Source organism: Solenopsis invicta, chromosome 5, assembly GCF_016802725.1.
Source record: "Solenopsis invicta isolate M01_SB chromosome 5, UNIL_Sinv_3.0, whole genome shotgun sequence".
NCBI lineage: Eukaryota > Metazoa > Arthropoda > Insecta > Hymenoptera > Formicidae > Solenopsis > Solenopsis invicta.
In genome coordinates this window covers 24,527,843-24,547,985 of record NC_052668.1, presented here as the reverse complement: position 1 = coordinate 24,547,985, position 20,143 = coordinate 24,527,843, and the positions used below count along the sequence as shown (strand labels likewise).

Sequence of the window (20,143 nt, the reverse complement as noted above, 5' to 3'; positions counted from 1 at the left end):
AAGCGTTTAAAGTTTGGTAAATTTTTCCTAAATTTTTAGTGTACCGCTTTTTTTGGTGGGCAGTGTATCTTGGTAGTCTGGCAAGTTACAATATTAATCTTACTGTTTGAATTTGCGATCATTTGTATTAATACAATTAAAAATTTATTTAAAAAACAAATAATTTTCAAAGAGATCTTATTAAATATTAATGGGTGAAATCATCAAATGTTAAAGAAAAATTAAAATTGCTATTATTTTTAATGCTCACTAATCTTTTTACATTTAAAAAACTTCATGCGTACAATATATTTTTAACTGCGAAGAAAAAGCTATAACAATCTGCAAACATATGCAAACATCACTTGTATGTGCATAATGTGTATTGTATGAGATAAGCATGAATAACGCTTATCTCATACAATACATATTCAATGATGTATTTCAGAAAAGCACAACAATATGATAAACTTTAGAAAAAAAATCTTTTTTACTAAAATATATACATAATAATCAAGTCTTTCATAGGACATAAAATATGCAGAAATACTTCTTTATCATGTTATGACGTAGAGTACGGTCAAGATGATGCTGCAAATACTTTGAAGCATTTTTTGATTGGTCAATTTGTAAAATTCTTTATTCTGATTGATTAATCAAACGCTTCAAATCATTTGTAGCGAGTCTTTGACCGCAGACGTAAAAGTGACAAAACAAGTATTTTTTCGTTGTCATTTAACGGACAGTTTATATGGATAAATAAATATTAAATATATTATTTAAAAAAAAAAAACATTTACATTATTTCGCTCCTTCATAAAATTCGATTGTTTTCGTTTTATATATACTGTAAATAGCTATTACTTATCGTGGAGATAATATATCTTAACAGTCTAACAAATTACAATATTAACCTTGCTATTTGAATTTACTATATAATCGTTTATGTTAATATCAAAAATAAAAAATAAAAAATTTCAAAGAAAAAAGATTTTATATTAACAAAGACAAAGTTATCAAATTTCAGAGAAAAATTTTAAAAATATTTATTAATAAGAAAATAAAATACAAATACATCCGAAAAAAAACAGTAGGGTTAAGTATTAATAATTCTATTCATGAACATCAGGTTTGATTGATCTGAGGATGAATTAATATGTACTTAGTTTTTTCCTTCATAGGAATATCTTGATTCATGCATCTAATGTGATCCGCAAGAAAAATTAAGTTACAAAATCTTCATTTTATGATCTGAGAGCATAAAAATATCAGGTGGTCAAATGTCATGTCAGCTCTGTCAATATTGACAATCTTTGTCAGCTGAGCTGCGAAAACGAATAGAGTGTTTAATAGTGTACAATTTATTCAATGTTAATGTTGAACTTTAATTGTTCTGCGATTATTATAACACAGATATCTTCGTATTAGAATTTTTGATCCCAATTAACACCCACACAATTGATAATATGTATAAATAAAATATTTTGTGTAATATTTTACGTACAGTTACTTTTTAATGCGATTTACTTCTATTAAGATAATATTATAAAAAATAAGTAAGCTTATAAGTATTTAAAAATACGAGAGTGAATGAAAATATATTTACTATAAATCTCGTACTTGACTTGGTGATAAATTTTGATTATTTTTTTTTCCATAATAGAACTATGTAATATGATATAAAATTGTATTATTTTTTAAATAGCAAAATCTATTGTAAATCAGAGACAAGTGGCATATGCATAACGCCTGCACTGTTATATTATATGTATGTATAATTTTTTACAATTAATACAATAATTAATTTTATACCAGGAAAATTGATATATACGTTTTGAATATAGATTTTATTATCAGTTATGATTTATATTATGTATAATTTACATTATGTAATTATAACAAAACGTTTTTGTATAACATAAAATCTTTGGAGTAACTTTAAACTAAATAACTTGTATAAACTAAAAGATCTTAATTATTGGTGTAAGTAAAATACATTGATTTTAAAAATGTATCATACACAAATTGTTAGGCATTCTTCTAAAAATTACAGAATCTATACAAAAAATAGGTATTAACGGATGAATAAAAATTGAATATGAAATCATTTCAAACTTTAATCTTCTTTTGCTGTAGAAAGTCTTCGCTGAAGAAGGTGAATCTTTTTCTGATAAAATCACAACTCATAAAAGAAACAATCTATATAATATATAGATTTAATTGATATAATTGATACTGATAAGTTAAATTATTAAAACAATTTTACCAACAAGGAATTTATAACAAAATGCACATTATTTATAACGGTTATGTATATATTGGAGTATATAAAATATAAAAGAAGTGTGAAAAGACTAGACATTTTAACGTTATACGAGATGTATATAGAATAATTAATAATCAATCACACGTTGTTAATAAGATCTACAAATTATAAATATAAACTAAATATAACAAAGATCTGATCTTGTGTAAATGCTAATACAGCTACATTATAATAATATCATATATATCCTGTTATCACTTTTCCAAATTATATTACATAAATAATCCATTAAAATAAAAAATTATTCTCGTTGATTATCGTATATAGAGTTATGTCATTTCTGAATTAATTTTAACATGCTGTTATGTGAGCATATTGTGAGCTGTCTTCTTTGAAATAGCGTGGTAAACACATAAATATTGCACATTAGAAATAACTTTATACATTGTAGGCTTGTGACGTGTGTTGTAAAAATCTCATTATTACTAATAAGATTTTGGACGAGTTACCAAAATCCATTGTGATAATAACTATTTGTACTTTCGAAGTAACACAAGAAAAATACTACAGTTATTTGAAATAAAATTTCCATCGCGCATGGAAATAAAAGCTTAAACACAATTTAACATCAAGCTGTATTAATTCAATTAAAATTAACGCGATAATAGCGCTATATATCTATAAAAATTTAATTTCCTACAAGCTAGAGTGCTTAATGACATATTTAAAGTCTTGTTTTAAATATTAAATATATCTTACAACATAGTATAAAGCAACGTAGCATATAATATCATAACACTAAACAATAACACTGTGTATCAAAGATATACGTGTACTATACGTTTCCTAAAATTATCAAATATTGATACGCTCGATTTCAATCACCCTGGTCTATAAAAAAAGGTATAGTATAACATACAAAAATTACTTAAGAGAGTCTGCTACAACCGCAATTACTACTATCACCGATCGACGTTGTTTTACCGTTTATCGAAGTTGTATTCGTTTCATACCGAGGTAATTCCTTACTGCGTGCTTGCTAAAATAACATACGAGCACTTGCAAAATATTCTAAATAAAATAATCTTAAGTAAAATTTGCTCGCTTACCTCCATAAGCTCGGCTGCTATCTCCATAAATAATCTCTCTACATTTTCTGCTTCTTTGGCAGACGTTTCTAAGAAGTACATGCCATGTCTCTGCGCAAAATCTTCTCCCACATGCGTCGGTATCTCTCTATCTTCTCGATCAATTTTATTTCCTGATTGACATATAGAATTGATGAGTCTCATTGACAAAGAAGAAATCTTGTATGTTAGTTTATTATCTTAGTATTTTTTTTTACTTACCTACTAATATCCTAAGAACTTTATTACTGGCATATTCTTCGATTTCCCTTAACCAATCTGGCAGACAATCAAATGTAGGTTGACAAGAAATATCATAAACTAATATCAATGCATGTGCTGATCTATAATAACTTTGTGTAATGGAACGAAATCTTTCCTGACCTGCAGTATCCCAGATTTGCAACTAAAATAAAAAAGAAAAACGTCAAATTGTTAAATTGTCAAATCATGTGTACCTAATATATGTCGCATACAAATTATATACCTTGACTTTTTCATTTTCTACTTCGACAGTTTTAATCATAAAGTCAACTCCGATCGTTGCACCTTGTCCAGGTGGAAATAAACCCTGTAAATAAATTTCAAAATATTTAATAAGTATAATTTTAGCTATCATTGAGTTATGTATCTATTTGATTATGTATTCTTTATCATTGTTAAATGTCATGAAATATTAACATATCATTTAAGAAAGATGCTATCTCATTATAAAAACAGCACTCAGTAATGTATTCTATTGTAAGAGATGAGTTTTTAGAGAATATTAGGACTGAATCTCCCAATGGAAATAAGTTTAGAAAGTTTCGTGGGGGAAAATAAGCAAGTAACACCAACTGAAATTATAACGCATCAAATGATACACATTATGGTAAATAGACCATGGGAAATCGCCTTCCAAGTAACGTTCCACATATGTGGATGACATCATCTCCAGGATGCATAAATAACGAACTTTCCACCCTTCTGGGAGACACGTTCGCGCGTGAACGCTGCGTGCAGGGAGAAGGCAGGAGGGTCTCGCGAGAGCGCCTCACGTTCGACGACGACGACGACGATGAGCTCCCGTGGGTTTTCATAATCTGCGATGGGGAAGGGTGGGGGAGGAGGGAGTCACACTGAGTCACGCACCTGAGTAAACCGTCGCACCAGACAGGTCTTGCCCACACCGGCGTTCCCCACGAGCACGACCTTGAACAGAAACTTGTAGTCCTCCATGTTCCCACTGTCCGGCACCAGGAGGCGGCGGTTCGCGGCAGCAGCTTTTCTGCTCACTCAACAGGAACGACGCATCCGTGCGACGACGCGGGGGGGGAAGTCTCCCGACACCGACTGCCGACTTTCCGCAAGCGTTCACCTCGACACGAGTATCACGCACGCACACACAGGGACGGGGATGGACGCGCGCGCTCACCTTCTCGGTCGTGAGTGAGGACGAAAGAGAAAGAGAGCGAGAGAAGGAGAGTGAAGGGGCCGGGAGAAACCGACGGCGACTACCTCGGCATCGTCGCCGCGCTCACTCGGCTCTCGCGGCTCCCTCGGACGTGACCGACGACATTGTTGTTGGTTATGTATATAGGGCCCCCCGCTGGACGAACCGTCGGAGACGCCTCTCCCCGTCGCGCGATCCACGTCCCGCCATCTAGTTCGAGCCTCTCGGATCTTCTAACGACAATTAAAGACCTCTCGACCTTGGGTAAATTTCCATTCAGGCAATAATCTTCTTTCTGCGTCGGAAACTCGAGTTATGAGGCAGCGGAGAAGATGCAAAACACGATTAAACACGACACAACTTCGCACAATACATCGCATCCGACTGACGAATGTTGGCACGAACTGGCACGAACGCCCGACAATTTACTTCACTTCCGACACTTCACGAAACTCTCGAAACACTCGCTCGCGTCAAAAACTCAGGACGACGAGAATACGAGTTGAAATGCGTCGCGACTTTCAGCCGTGCTCCCTAACCGACCGACTGCTGGCACTGCGTAGCCAGCGGCGGTAGCGGCGCGCAGGCGCGTAGACGAGATCATGCGCCAGTCACGCCGCTACGCAGTACGCAGTCCCAGCAGTCGGTCGGTTAGGGAGCACGGCAGAAGGTCGCGGTGCGTCGCAGCGCATTTCAACTCGCATTCTCGTCATCCCGTACGAGTGTTTGATGCGAGCGAGTGTTTCGAGAGTGTCGTAGTCCGTCGTGTCGCGTTCAATCGTGTTTCGCAGCTCCTCCGTTGCCTCTTATTCCGGAGTTTCCGACACGCGTAAGCACCAGGAAGGTTTCGAGAGTTCTCGAAAACGAAGGCTCGCGCGTTCGTGCCAAGTATGAATCAAGACGAATCGTCGTAAGGAGAATCTTGGATCCTTCGTGTCGCTCAGACAATCGGTTCGAGATGGCACAAAGTCGCATCGCGTGTTCAATCGCGTCTTTTCCGTTGCCCCGTTTTCGTATCTCGAGTTTTCGACGGGCGTGAGTACCGGGGGTGTCGAAAACGAACCAAGTGTCGCGCGTTTGTACCAAGTATGAATCGAGAAAAGGAGAATCTTGGATCTTCGAAAGCGGCGGCTGAGACTACGAAACGTAGCTGGACGCTCCGATCAGCGGAACGGTGAGTCAAAATTTATTTGTACGAGTATCTACTGTTTATTCGCTCTCACATTTCAGTATTTGTGTCTCGTCCTGATTGCGCTCGCATAAATTGCGACTCAATTTATCGCGCATAAGCCGTTAGGATAGAAAAAATTTAAAGTTTATACGCGCGCTCGGCACTCATCCCTTCGCCAGGTGTGCCAACAGACGCGATTAATGTGCTTTCGGAGGTATTGACCGACTGTATATATATACATTGGCATCGTAGTGTATGTTTACGTAGTGAAGATGGCGTCTAGAAAAATCAACTAGATGACTCTGCCAGGCCTAACCCTTTTTTTTCTAATAAACGTATCAGCTAAATCATGGAGAAGCCATTCTCAGGCTTTTTCTTCTCTTCTTCCTTTTGATTTTCTCGTAAAATCTAACATAGACGCGAGACGCGACCTCGCCTCTTGATCCTATCCAATTTTTTTTTATGCGTACTGTTTCTTACACCATGGAATGACGATGACATAAGAAAAAGTGCACGAGAAATGCGGGAGGTACAGAAAGTGTAGGTGTAGGAGAGAAGAACGATATTTTCAGATAACTCCGACGCCGACGACGAGGTCGGTTTGGATCGGTTTCGAGGTGTTGCATTTGAGTTTGACAGTCGGAAAAACGTCGGGGAAGAGATGAGACGAAAGGCGGGAGTGGGCGCGATACAGAAGCAGAAGTTGGAGCAGGAGAAATATCGGGACAAGGGCACGGAGATCCAGGAAAACCAGTTCGAGCAGATGACGAAGCACATGGAGACGTTCCGCGTGAACCTCGAGGAGTTTGCCTCGAAGCACAAGAACGAAATCAGAAAGAACGCGCACTTTCGACGCCAGTTCACGGAGATGTGCGCCTCGATAGGCGTAGACCCGCTGGCGTCCGGCAAGGGTTTCTGGTCGGTGCTGGGCATCGGCGAGTTCTACTACGAGCTCGCCGTCCAGATCGTCGAGGTCTGCATGGCGACAAACTACAAGAACGGCGGCCTGATATCGCTGGACGAGCTAAGAACACGCCTGATTCAGGCCAGAGGCCGCAGAAAGGAGCATCAGGAGATCACTAACGAGGATTTGCTGGCAGCTGCGAAGAAGCTGAGGATATTCGGGAATGGCTTCTCTGTAGTTCCCATCGGCAGGGGAAAGCATCTGGTGCAGTCGGTGCCTGGTGAGCTCAGCATGGACCACACTGCTGTGCTGCGTCAGGCCAGCTTATCCACAAACGCCTATGTCTCCAAGTCCATCCTGTGCAGAGAGCTGAAATGGGAAGAGGACAGAGCACAGAAGGCTCTAGATCACATGATGAAGGAGGGATTGGCTTGGCTGGACAAGCAAGCGGAAGACGAGACCCTGTATTGGTTTCCTAGTTTATTTACAGCTTGCATTGTTTCCAAAGAATAAACTCAGTGTTTGTATCAGTGTTATCAAATAGATAGGAAATAATTTAAAGAATTAACGTTGCTTCTTAAGATTTGTATCTCTTTGGTAAATAGAGCCAATATCTTTGTAATATTTACAGCATCTGAGATACGTCGGAATGGTCCTGTACCTAGTATGAGGCATTGTCACCTAATCTCAGATCCTTGTACATAACTAAAATCACAAGAGACCAAGAAAGAAATATAAGTAAAAAGATACTGTTTTGATACAACTCTAAATTTCTCTGAGATTTTATAGTACAAACCTATGTTGCATAGTGTCTGTTCTAAGTTGAGTAAATTGCTGTTTGCCAAGCAGGAGCGCTTTGTGTAGCTCGGCATTCTCTCTTCGTAACGAGGTAATTTTTCCACGTAATTCCTTAGACTTTACTTGAAATCGCGCAGTCAGAGATTTTGCTTCGTCCCTCCATCTTAAAATCAAATCAATTTTGTCTTAGCCAGATTTTAGATAGTGATAAATTTAAATAATAATAATAAGTGAAATTAGACTGACATGTCTATAAATAATTCAAATAGAGAAATAAGTTTTTTTAGTCGAAACAGATCTTGATGTTTTAATAATATTTTTTGCATGAATATTTTATACACAGGAATGTATATAAAATTCGTAAGTTCTGCTTTGACTGAAAAAAGTTTTATTTCTCTCTTATCTAATTGTAAGTAAATTTCATTACCTTCTGCTTAATTTTTGGTGAATTGTCACATGCTGTGTCATCTCTCTTATTTTTTTATCAAAATGTTCTTGTTGCTTGCTTAATTGTTCAGTTAACAGAGACTGCCAATTATGGTCCATATTTTCAATCCTAGATATAGAATAGATTTTTACAAGCACGTCCAAAGCGAAAGAATTATTTATTTTATGTAAATATAATATTATATATGTATTAAAATGTATAATAAATTATTTACCTTATATCCAGAGTATCTGCTCGATGTTGCGAGGGAGCTTGTATTGGAGAAACATTGGTGCCCAATTTGCCCTCCATTACATAATTCTCTTTCAAAAGATTTTCTTCCAATTCGTGGATCTTGCTTTCCAACGTGCATCGCTCGTAATCTCTCTTGTGTATTTCGCGATCGAAGGCCGATTGTAGTGATTTCAATTCCGTTGCTAGAGTTTCCTTATCATCTGTAGCTTTGACTAATTGACCTTCTAAATTAACATAGCGATCGATGGCGTCCTTTGTCTTCTCGTCGGCCAACATGATACGATCTCGTACATCCATAGAGTTCTGCTTCTGAATTTGCTTCAACTTCTCATTCGAAGTTATCAACTTTTCTTCCAAGTTGACAATCTTTTCTCGTAGCTGTTGCATCTCTAAATTATATCGTCTCCTACATATCTCGTTGCAAGCCTCCAACTTAGAGTCCGTCTGTTTTAATGCTTGTTCGAAGGTCAGAATTTTGGCAGCTGACTTTTCCAGTAAATCCTCGGAATCTCGACGCATCTTTTCCAATTCCTCCTCCGCCAATCTGCTCTCTCTCTGTGATTGATCCAATAAAGCCACCTTTTCCCGCAATTCTGATTTCAACTCTTTGATCTCTGATAAATATTTTTTTATATTGCGTTCGTGAGTATCCTTCAGTTTAGCAATCTCCTCTCGCATCTTATAGGCGTGTTCCTCAGCCATGGAAGCCAACCGAGTTTCCAATCTGGCATTTTGCTCTGCAATCTGTGCCTCTCTTTGAAGTACAAAATCCTTTTCTCTCACCGCAGATTCTATTAAATCGAGAGCTTCGGCCATTTTGCATTTCGTTTCTTCATTTTTCGCCATAATATTGCTAGATACTCTTTTACTCTCGTTTAGTTTCCTCTCCAAGTCTGATTTTAAATGATTTATCCTCTGTATCTCTGCTTTTGCAGCAGACAATTCTTCCGTCAACGATTGTATCGTCTGCTGACTGTTCCTATCTTTTAAATAAAATTAATTGTTAATGTACTATTTCTCCTCTCATTTGTATCTAACAATGAGATTAAATACTATATGAATCACCAACCTTTTCGTTGAGTATCTTGTTGGAGTTCCTGAAATCTCGTTGCCGTTTCCTGTTTCTCTCGCTTTAGAGTTTCTATCGTTTCCTTACTTGACATCCACAGGGATTGTTGTTTTACAAAATTCTCCTTGGTCTGAAGTAACTTGCCTTCCAGAGCTTTTATGGCTTCTGAATATGATTGTCTGACATCTTTCAATTGCTCCTCATAAAATTTGGCGTCTCTGTTGTCCATTGGACGAGTTTTCAGTTCCTGCTCCAAAGCATCCACAGCTTTCATCGATACCTGCCATAATTGAACTGCGGAGTCCTTCTCCATTTGTAATACTGCGATGTGCTCTTTCAAATTCGTGATTATTTTATTGTGCACATCCTCGTTACCGCATTCCTCCATGTGAGTGTGTGAGATATAATCGCGTATGGCGTCACTGCTATTTTTACTTTCGACGTGCAAAGCTTGTAACTCGGAACGAATGTCAGTTTGTTCTGTCTGTAAAAGTTATTTGTATCACATTCAGAATTGACTACTTAAGAATAAGATACAATTGAAAGGAAGTGCGTATTGTACTAATGGATTGTCAATAAGAAGCTTACCTTACATATTTCCAAATCCCGTTTGAGCTCTTCAATAATGTCATTGTATTCTTGAAGAATAACATGATGCTCACTGGAATACACAAGAAACAGTCATCATTTTTCTAACAAAAATATACTCAAGATCAGGGCATGGAAGCAACGCATTACTTGCTACGCCATTACTGCTACAGTTACTCTCTTTTGATAAATTGGTAATGGCGTTACTTCATCTCTTTTGTAATTCTAACAGTAATGTATTAATATTTTTTTCAACAACGATAACAAATTTAATAGTTACTTTTATCGCTACTTTTTATATTTTAAACTATTTATGAATTTTTGTCAATTTAATTTTCATTTTTTGATAAAATCTTATCAGTTTATATTATGTACATATATAGCTCCATAATATTTGTAGTTTTATTTTAAGAACAATTTTAAGTTTATTTGCATTTTTAATATTTTAAAACCTTTGTTCTTAAATTTTATGTAGTTTTTCAAATGTAACATAAATTTCATTGTCTTTATTAATATTTTAATAAAAAATATTAGAAAAATAAATTTATTTTATCCTAATTTTAACATTAAAAAAGTGACGGAATCGTTACTTTTCAAGTAATTGTAATAAATTACTTTTAAAAACTTTAAAGAATTATTTTTTTAAATTTTCCATACCCTGCTCAAGATTTTCTAACCTCACACTCACCTGCGTCTCAGTGCATTGTACTCTGAATCGAGTATTTTTGTTTCAAACATGTTTTTCCTATGAAACTTATCGAGTTACAAAAGTCGGATATAAAAAATTTGATATCAAAATTATTTTCATTTAATTTATTCAATACTCAACAGACTATATGTGTTTACATTGCTTCGATTGTATACACGAAACTAGCATATAGACAGTTACATTGACACGCAACGTATATCGATAAGTATTTGATGATAAAAATGCATAAAATCATAATTCGATATATTGACAACTATTGATTAATATATTTTTAGTTAATAATTATATATGACGATAATTTACAATATACTTCTGAAAATCTATCGATATGTGTGCATTTTGTGATCGAGATACGATTTACGATGTGATGGTAATATTTATTAATGTTTATTAATAATATATTATTACAATAATTTATATATTTTATTAATAATATTATCATTTATTAATAATATAGATTAATTGAGATTATTTATTATTTATTAATAATCAGGGTTGAGTAAGTTTTTTAAACTAAATTAAGTTTGTACGAAATAACAAAAAAATATTGTTTTTTTATGTGCAAATGTGTTTTTTTTTATAATTTTATTTTTGCATAGATAAATTTTTATAAAACTTTATAAAATAACTATGAAAATAACTAGAAGCTAAAAATTAAATCATTTAAAATTAATTAAGTTAAATGTTATTAATTTTTATTAAATTAGTCAACTCTGTTAATAATATATAATCTCTTTTATGATTTGTACCTCCGGCACATACGAGCTACACTGACAATAAGTTATCGATTGTGTATTTTTAGTTGGATAATGTCTCTCTCAAGCGCCAGCTTGACTTGCTTCGTACGGACTGAAGTTGCCGCCACTTTCGAACTTCCGTTGTCATTAGGGAAGTGCGGCTGGCACGGGATGGATCTCGATCCGAGCGGCGGCGTTAATCGGTAAGCGTAATCATCATCCACTCGTATTTACTTGTATCTCATAGCGCTCGAGACTCGCGCAGCGCAGATTCGTTTGTGAAACGGCGAAATGTGGCCAAAGCCGAGGCGTATCAGGTGAAAATTGTCCGCTCGAAATCCACGACACAGATGAGCGAACGACAAGGCGACCCGACCGTATTCTCTTGGGTATCTCGGGTTTCGCGGGATATACGCCTTTGATTCTGAATCATTCAATCATGCGTGTTGTAATACGAGATGATAATCGCCGCAAAACGTTTATGCATTATTCAAAGGATGGGCATTTGTTCTGCGGGAAACGCGTAGGAGCGTAGCTACGGCGCCAGCGACCAGTCTGAAGTTGCCCGCGCGTCGCGCGACTTACGAACTCGCCATCTTGGTCTCCTATACACGCTAATTAATTCACGGGACGCGTGATGTTATCGGCGCGCGGTAATTCATACACCTATTTTCCTTGCACCGTTCGCCCGTTGTGGCGCGATAAAGTGCATCGCGTGCGACTAATATGGAGAGTAATGTAATATGGGGTCGTTGTAGTTGAACGATTGACGCGCGCATATTCGTAATCAGCGAATCCGTTTTTGCGCGCAGGTTATGCGAACGAGAAAACGGCAATGCGGTGATCAGAGGGAAGAAGGAGGAGGAGGAGGAGGAGGAGGAGGAGGAGGTGGAGGTGGAGGAGGCCTGGGAGGCATTGGGCGACAGCAGAAAGGCGGGCAGGTAATTATTATTTATTTGTGATTTATTACGCGACGCTAGAATTAATTAATCGTTTATCTACTCGACAAGTGCATTTTATTTTATGAGTTACACAAAATGAATATAAATCTTGTATTCTTTTTTGAAGATTAAATATTTAATAAAATATTTATGGTATTTAATGTTTTTTGTTAACAGTAATTAATATTTATGCAAATAATATAAGTAACGTTGTTTAATTTAAACTCAAACATTGTTCTTAGAAAATTTGATATTATTATTTTTTTATTATAAAAAGAAACAAACGTGTATATAAATTATATTTATTAAAAAAGAAAATTATCTTAATATCGAGTCGAAACAACAGCGAATTTATTACTTTCAAATATTAACATCAATCAAATTACTTAAAATTTCTATCAGAAAAAATCTTGTAAGATTAAAAATTTGTTACGAAAATCTTTAATTATGCATATGTTAATATTATTACTTAATTACTATCATTTCTGAATTTTAAAAGCGCAGAATAACATATTTATTGGAAAATTATTAAAGTTATTAGAAAAAATAATTTTAGTAAAAACAAACTGCGATCAATCGCTTACCAATATTTCGTATATTTTGAAATTGCAAGTGATTAACATTGTATTAATATGATATAAACTGTTATATGAATATTTCGATGATCTTTTAGTGATATTTTAATGGTATTTAATTTCGTGTACATAATTGTAATTAATCGATGAACTTTATTTTTGTAATATCTTATCGAATAGATCAGAGATAATTTATTAATATCGTTTTCAAATAGTTGTAAAATAGTTGTATCTCGCGATATAAAGTTTCGCGTGTAAAGTTATAATTAATTAATTTGCATAAGTAATCTTTTCAATAAAAGAAAGTATTGATTTTACTCTTCAAGTGAATGTTAGATAACGATGATAATCCACTCTTCAAAGCCTGCTTTAACGAGACAGAGCATGTTAAGTATATTAATAAATAATCTAGTATTTTTTTTACACATAAAATTTAATATTTATTATTGAAACATACCGATATAGTTCAATCATAAATGTAATTCCCATTATTTTTCAATATCTTCCTCTACCTTTCACTGTTTGTTATGCAAGTTATAAATTCCGACTGGATAAAAAAATTGGTCTTTTTATGCGTTGAATTCATTAAATCATTTGTTTATTTCGTCGACTTCTATACATTTTTTGTCAGACAAAACGTGTTATATTTACATCAGACGAAACAAACAATAATCTGAAAGCGCTGTGTCCAGTGAATGAAAAAACAATCCTAGTCAAGTTGCAGTATATCTGCAATTTGCGATAGGAAAAATTCGTTGCCCAATCGTTGCTTTGTACGACGAAATTGATTGAAGATACATTATTGCAACTTGGCTAGGATATTTTACCTCTTACTTCGGCATACTCGCCAGACATAGAGCCTTCAGATTATTATTTTCGATGTAACAGGTTTTGTTAACGAAAAATTTAGAAATGTCGAAAGAAATAAGAAAATGATTTAATGAATTCAAGAAAAGATCAGTTTTTTTATTTAATCCATAATTCATCTAAAAGGCAATAATAATAATAATAGAAATAACAATAATACCGATAATAATAATAACAATCTTTATTGAAATGCAATAACAACTAAAAATAAAATAGTACAAAAGAAAGTAAAGAAGAGTCTGATGAAGTAGAGGAAAGTATTGAAAAATAATGCGGATTACTTTCATGTTCGAATTATCGATGTTTCGAAAATAAATATACTGATATTTCATAATAAAAATACTGGATTATTTACTTATACATAATATCTCCGATGTAAAATTATTTCGTACATTAAATACATATTTTGCAACACGACATCGCGACAGAGCAAAACATTCGCGCGCGACCTTTGCGAGCGCGGGAGCTGCGGGCAGTAGGTCACCGCGCTATCATTCACGCACCGACACTCGAGCGGACTGGCGATGATGCGTGCCGCTCCGTGCGTCGCAGCGTTATCGTCCAACAAAATGCGATTATTCCTTGCGAACAACTCGCGGGTAGATAAACTGTTACAATTAACGATCTGCAGCCGACGGCTGTGCTTATCGACGCGAACACTTCGCGAGCTTTACTCGCCCGTAGAGATCGAAGCGATAGGAAATGAGAGTTGTACATCGTTCCCCATTGACATATTTATCGCCGTTATTTCTTTAACGACTCCCGTGGAATACATCTCGCATCGCGCATTAACTTTCGCGATTTAAGGGTAATTCGTCCGTTACCATTTCCGGGCTGAGAATGCGGAGTAACACGCGAATCGTTGTCTCGAAGGTTTTAAATAGTGAAATACCGTCACGTACATGAACCGTTTATTAAGTACATCGTATATTCCGCGGAAATGTACATCGCACTCGACGTCGAGAGTGTTTCGGCAAAACGCCATGCGATCTCTATATCATTGTCATGAAATCAGTATACACGCACAATAAATTTCGTGAATAGCTGTGTATTTATACAATGTATTTTTATGTTTGAGACTTAAAAATCTGAACTTTACTTTGCAAAATTGAAAAACTTTCCAACAACGCTGTAATTTAGAAAGATGAGACTTTTTCTGAAATTGCACAGCTAGCTTAATAAATATCGATTCAAGGACAAGATAAGCAATTCAATAATAATTATTTTTTAAAATCTCAATTATGTCGCGCATTTTTTGCTATAGGCGAAATATTACACTTGTTGTTTCAGGTCCACGTAATTTACATTATGACTCCATCGGAGTTTCAAGAATGGACTTGAACTAATAGAAAGAGTTCGGTGTTTAAGTAAATTGCGTATAATTCATCGCACTTTTTAACTTCGCGTAATTTCAACTCCGGGTGTGCCGCACAAAGTTTCGCGCGATCCTCGTTTTGTGATAATTAGTTTGCTCGCGATCGTAATTAGGCGTGTTTCGCGAGTGAGTGCTGCCAAGGAATCTGAGAGGACATCTAGGAGATCTAGGAAGCATTCGGCAACAGCGGAGCAACCATGAGGTAAGTAATATTTTATTTTATGTATTATATTTGCTTCTTTATTGCGTCTTGCATATGTGTGTATGTAATTGATAATTTATTCTCGAAATATTTGTTTACTAAATTTTGCATTATTGTGTAATATAATGCATATGAAGGATTTTTGACATTATACATATATACTTTAGAAAAAATACTTAAATTTAAAAAATATATTCATAATATATAACAAATATAATACTCTCATGCACACACATTTATTCAAAATTAATTTTGTAAGTGTATATGTCTAATATATACATATATGTTTGGGACTTAAATTATTTGAATAATATACCAGTATTAAACTTACAAAAATTTTTCAATTTTTATACTTTTAAAAAATTTATAGTTTAGAAAAAATGCATTTTTTTTGGAAATTACATGATTATTTTATGAAAATCTGTCATAATTTAATAAATATCTATTTAAAAACAAATAGATAAAAATAAATTGAAAAATTGGTACTAGTAATACTAATTTTTTTTAATATGAATTATTTTAAGCATTGTGATATAATCTTGAATACATTTGTATGTTATAATTCATCATAGCTTTAAAAGTAGCTTACAAACATTGTATCTATGAGTAATAAATAATTTTTATTTTCAATTGAGACAATGCAATATTTAATTTTTTAAACTATAAGCAACTAAAATATCTTATAATTGGTATTTTATTAATAATGAAACAAGTACGTCTTATTTATTCGTAGTAAACCGTCGAATAATTGCGTTTATATCCAGAATTAATGGTTTATTCTAATCTGTTCTAGCCTGTTTATTTAACACATAGATGAATCTGTGAGACATTTTTTAATTGTTATAAATCCGAGATATATGATTTAGATATATCATATCATACAATTCTTTTTTTTCACAGATTCGTTGTCTGAGTTGAAAATAAAAATTATTTATTACTTACAGATTCATCGTTTCTATTTCTAAAAATAGAAATGGTGATAAAAATATTTCACGTAAAACAAATCAGTGAGCAAAAAAGTAAAAAGAAATTTTTTTCAATGTGCACACATGTCACAAGGTGAGAGATGGTAAATATTTTACATGGCGCATTTAAATTATTTTATTCAAAAGAGAGATGCGTTTATGAATATCTATTGCATTTTTTTATAATGATATTTCATTTTGATCTTTTATAGTGTATTCATCTACACATATTGGTAATTTGATTTATGTGATTTGCAACAAAGTAAAATATTGTGGATTCAACAAATATTTCATTACAGAAAAGATGTTTTAAATATATTATTTCTCAGAGTTGATTAGTGACATGTATAAGTTAAAATATGAATTAAAATTTCTGAGATATTGAAACTTCTTGATGTAAAGTTAAAATTAATTTTAATAATTTATTGACACTAAAATAATTTAATATATTTGGTTTTATTTAATAAACTTATTAAATTACACATTTCAAACTTAGATTATGAATATAATTTTGTAAGAATAAATTAATCAATATTTAATATTTAAAAATAGTCACTGATCAATAAACACGTATTGTGTTTCGTATAATCATACGATACTTATGAGGAATTAAAGAGCACTGATGTTGTACAGTTTTCAATTTGATCCGAAGTAATACCTATCTGTGCATTTAGCACACTGCAGTATTTATTTTTCAATTTACGTATTCTGATGTTTTATAATTTTAGAGTTCTATATATCTTGCATGCTGAACTAGATATTTCTAAAAATGCATTTTTGTTGATTGAAGACGGTTGATAATATCGAGTTATCTCCGAGCTCACTTAATGGTCATTAAAATTTATAGACTGGCATAGACTAGCGGTCTTAAATAATATTAATGTTATATTACACGTGAAAATTTTCCGGCGCAAACTAAAATGTAAAGAATTAATAGTACCTCATCGTGCCATATATAATAGCCAATAAGGTGATATTGAATTCGCAGTGAACATGGTCGCTCGCTATACTGACGCAAAGACCGATGAGCTTTCTTGACGTGACATGTATTAACCTTCTGAGAGAAATTCTGAAAGCTTAATTCCGTTTACTAAAGAATCAAGTTGTATATTTTATGTATATTTTATAGTGAAATGTCAATTGCATTTTTATCTTAATTTTATTAAAACAGTTGTTTAGTTAAACGTTACAAATAAAAAATTAAATATAATAATGAAAAAATGTGGCATACATGACTTTGGTCTTTCTGCTTTTAATTTACTATGAAAATATAAATGGTAAAAGCTTGTTATGGATAATGAGTACAGGATAGGATAAGGTTAATAGTTATAGATAAATACATCGCGATTACGAAACGAATAATTAACGTAATTTTAAATTTAATAAAGGATTACGTAAATAACTATAGTTTACATTTAATTATAATATTTATCTCTATATTATATATTGAATATGTAATGTAAGACAGAGTTATCGAATATATCATATATTTATGCAGTTTACGTGTATCGTGATTAATTTATACATTAATTAAATAATTACAACTTCAATGATACATTAACAGTTTTAAATTAAATCGTGTAGTGTATAATTAACATTTAATGTAATTGACATTATTTCTTTTAAAGGCTGAAAACATTATACTGTGCAATTCTGTATTCTACATTTTACACATAATTAAAAAATATATTTGCAACGCTTAATTACTTATACTATGATAAAGAAATCAGAAATAATAATTCCTTTAAATGAATCATTCTTTAATTTATAACTGTACAATATAATTTAATTTTTCAATCCTTTATCCAAGATTTGAAAAAATTGGCTACTTCTTAATCTTCTTTTTTAGAAAAGAGTTACTTTTTAAATTATTATATAACTTTTTGTAATGGCTAAAGTAGAAAATTATTCGATGAATCTATATATCTTATTAATACCACAGAAGATATAAAATCTGTTCTATTGTTAGGGCTAAAGATCAAAATACTTCATAAGGCGAAGGGTTAAGCGTAACCTGCGAAAACTAGCGAAAGGGAAACTCTCCAATCTCGTTGATCGCGTTGGCAGGGGGTGCACCGAGGGGGATGCGAGAGGGCGAGAGAATTCTGGCAGGTATCATCTATCTGTCCGCATGATATCGCGGAAAGACGAGGGTGGAAGTGGGGGTGACTCCGAGAGAGCGTCGGGACGCTTCGGTCCTCGCGCTCAGTCACCGCCCAAGCTGCGCCGCGACCGATTCGTCGTGCCGTTGCGAGAGAACGAACGAGGAAAGAGTCCGCGTGTATCCCTTCGCGTCGAATGCACCGTAACCCCTGCCGGCGGCAATTTCTCTCGCGTTGCCCTGTAGTTTCCGACTGTCAGTGATCACCTCTCCCGCTCGCGAGATCGCTTTCGATCGGTAGCACGCGAGCGGGATTGGGAACCAGTTTTATTGGTTCTTATCTTTTGAATCTAGCGCGAGGGAGGGAAAAAGTAGTGGTGGTGCCGCTGTGTCGTGGTGGTACATCTGCCGGAGCGGATCCTGAAGGCAACGCGTTCCTCTGGAGGCGCTCAGGAGACAGTCAAGATCCATCGCCGCTCGGAGATGTCGGAAAGTCAAGGTCAGTTCTGCTGCCGCGGTCGCGGTGCAGCATCAGCATGCACGCGTGTAGAGCCGAGTGTGGGGCGTGTGCGGACCGAACAGTGGGGGGAAATTTTCAGTTAAATCTTGAAATTACTGTTTGAAATTAACACAAGCGAGAAAAAGTTAGCAGTTACTCTCTGGAAAGCGATTTCTTTGATTTCTCGGAGCGCAAAGAAAGAAAGTATTAGGAAAGACGGGATTGAGATTTCAGATGTCGAATCGTTTGACTTTCGTTGTACGCGGGCTTTGAGGAGAATCGTTTTACAGGGTTTTCCTTTTTTCTCTCTCTCTCTCTCTCTCTCTCTCTCTCTCTTCTTCGGGGCTCCTGTGTCTTTCAAAGAATATATAGCGGTGGCGGATAAGAGATGCTCCTTTTTGACGATGCGAAGAGTTAGCAGAGTAAATTTAAGTGAGTGGAAGTGGGTCACTGAGAGGAGTTCTTAATTTAATAATCTCGGTTTACTTCCCAATCCTCTATTCACTCGCCATTGCAATATCCATAATATCAAATACGCGCGCGAGATGTTCATCTATCGGGATATCAATTGTTTAATGTAGTCGGGGAGGAGATCTCTTCTTCAGAGATCCGTTTGACGATGCGTTTATCAATACTACTGTCATTAACAGTTGAATGCTGTAGAAACGATCAATATTATATCGTGTTTTACTAGCCTCTGTGGATTCATTATGTAATCTCCAGGTATTGTGCCTCGCGAGCTCACGTTAACCCATTTGCATCCGCAACTGCGACAGACTGTCTAAATCTGAAAACCAGCCTTTAGCGTTTTGTCATTTATTAACCACCTTACGAGTGCAAATTGTGTCACAGCACAATTCAATTTCGCGGTAAAATTGTTTGTAATCGCGCTGCAATTATATCTGTATGTTTAAATACACCTGGAACGAATAGATGAACACATTTTAAATTAATATTATTTTAATTAATTTATAATAATACGTACATATTGCACACAAGAAGTGAACGGTAATCCATCGACAATGCATTTGTGGCAATATGATCTAAATATGCGGACGGATCAGTAAGATTGCGGGCGCAAATAATAATCTCGATTGCTAATCGTTTCGAAATTAATTCACGTTGATAAAAGCACGATTACAACATCAATGAAATC

At 34.6% G+C, this 20,143-nt stretch overlaps 4 protein-coding genes across 10 annotated transcripts in view; 2 read left to right on the top strand and 2 right to left on the bottom strand.

Annotated features, from left to right (window-relative positions):
• Positions 1 to 1,799: 1,799 nt before the first annotated feature.
• Positions 1,800 to 5,277, bottom strand: LOC105195254 (ras-related protein Rab-30). The gene is made up of 5 exons (XM_011160618.3): positions 4,504 to 5,277; positions 3,860 to 3,943; positions 3,595 to 3,778; positions 3,355 to 3,506; positions 1,800 to 3,284 (listed from the first exon to the last, which is right to left on the bottom strand). The coding sequence occupies exons 1-5, from the start codon at positions 4,588 to 4,590 to the stop codon at positions 3,174 to 3,176; spliced, it is 618 nt and encodes a 205-aa protein (XP_011158920.1). The 5' UTR covers positions 4,591 to 5,277; the 3' UTR covers positions 1,800 to 3,173.
• Positions 5,278 to 6,301: 1,024 nt separating this feature from the next.
• LOC105195252 (vacuolar-sorting protein SNF8) lies at positions 6,302 to 8,345 on the top strand. Its single transcript, XM_011160616.3, has one exon. The coding sequence runs from the start codon at positions 6,637 to 6,639 to the stop codon at positions 7,390 to 7,392; it is 756 nt and encodes a 251-aa protein (XP_011158918.1). The 5' UTR covers positions 6,302 to 6,636; the 3' UTR covers positions 7,393 to 8,345.
• Positions 7,347 to 10,906, bottom strand: LOC105195253 (paramyosin). The gene is made up of 7 exons (XM_011160617.3): positions 10,705 to 10,906; positions 10,017 to 10,089; positions 9,429 to 9,912; positions 8,340 to 9,342; positions 8,105 to 8,233; positions 7,676 to 7,840; positions 7,347 to 7,584 (listed from the first exon to the last, which is right to left on the bottom strand). The coding sequence occupies exons 1-7, from the start codon at positions 10,752 to 10,754 to the stop codon at positions 7,557 to 7,559; spliced, it is 1,932 nt and encodes a 643-aa protein (XP_011158919.2). The 5' UTR covers positions 10,755 to 10,906; the 3' UTR covers positions 7,347 to 7,556.
• A 4,210-nt stretch (positions 10,907 to 15,116) lies between these two features.
• Positions 15,117 to 20,143, top strand: part of LOC105195362 (transient receptor potential-gamma protein) — a 97,919-nt gene continuing 92,892 nt past the window's right edge. For 3 of the 7 annotated variants that reach the window (XM_026131031.2, XM_026131029.2, XM_026131026.2), the window contains exon 1: positions 18,586 to 18,987. The gene's annotated coding sequence lies outside the window, so the exon portion shown is untranslated. Of the gene's footprint in view, positions 15,423 to 18,584; positions 18,988 to 20,143 lie in introns of those variants that run through there. The other 4 variants (XM_026131028.2, XM_026131027.2, XM_039449922.1 and 1 more) reach the window with 3 other exon arrangements.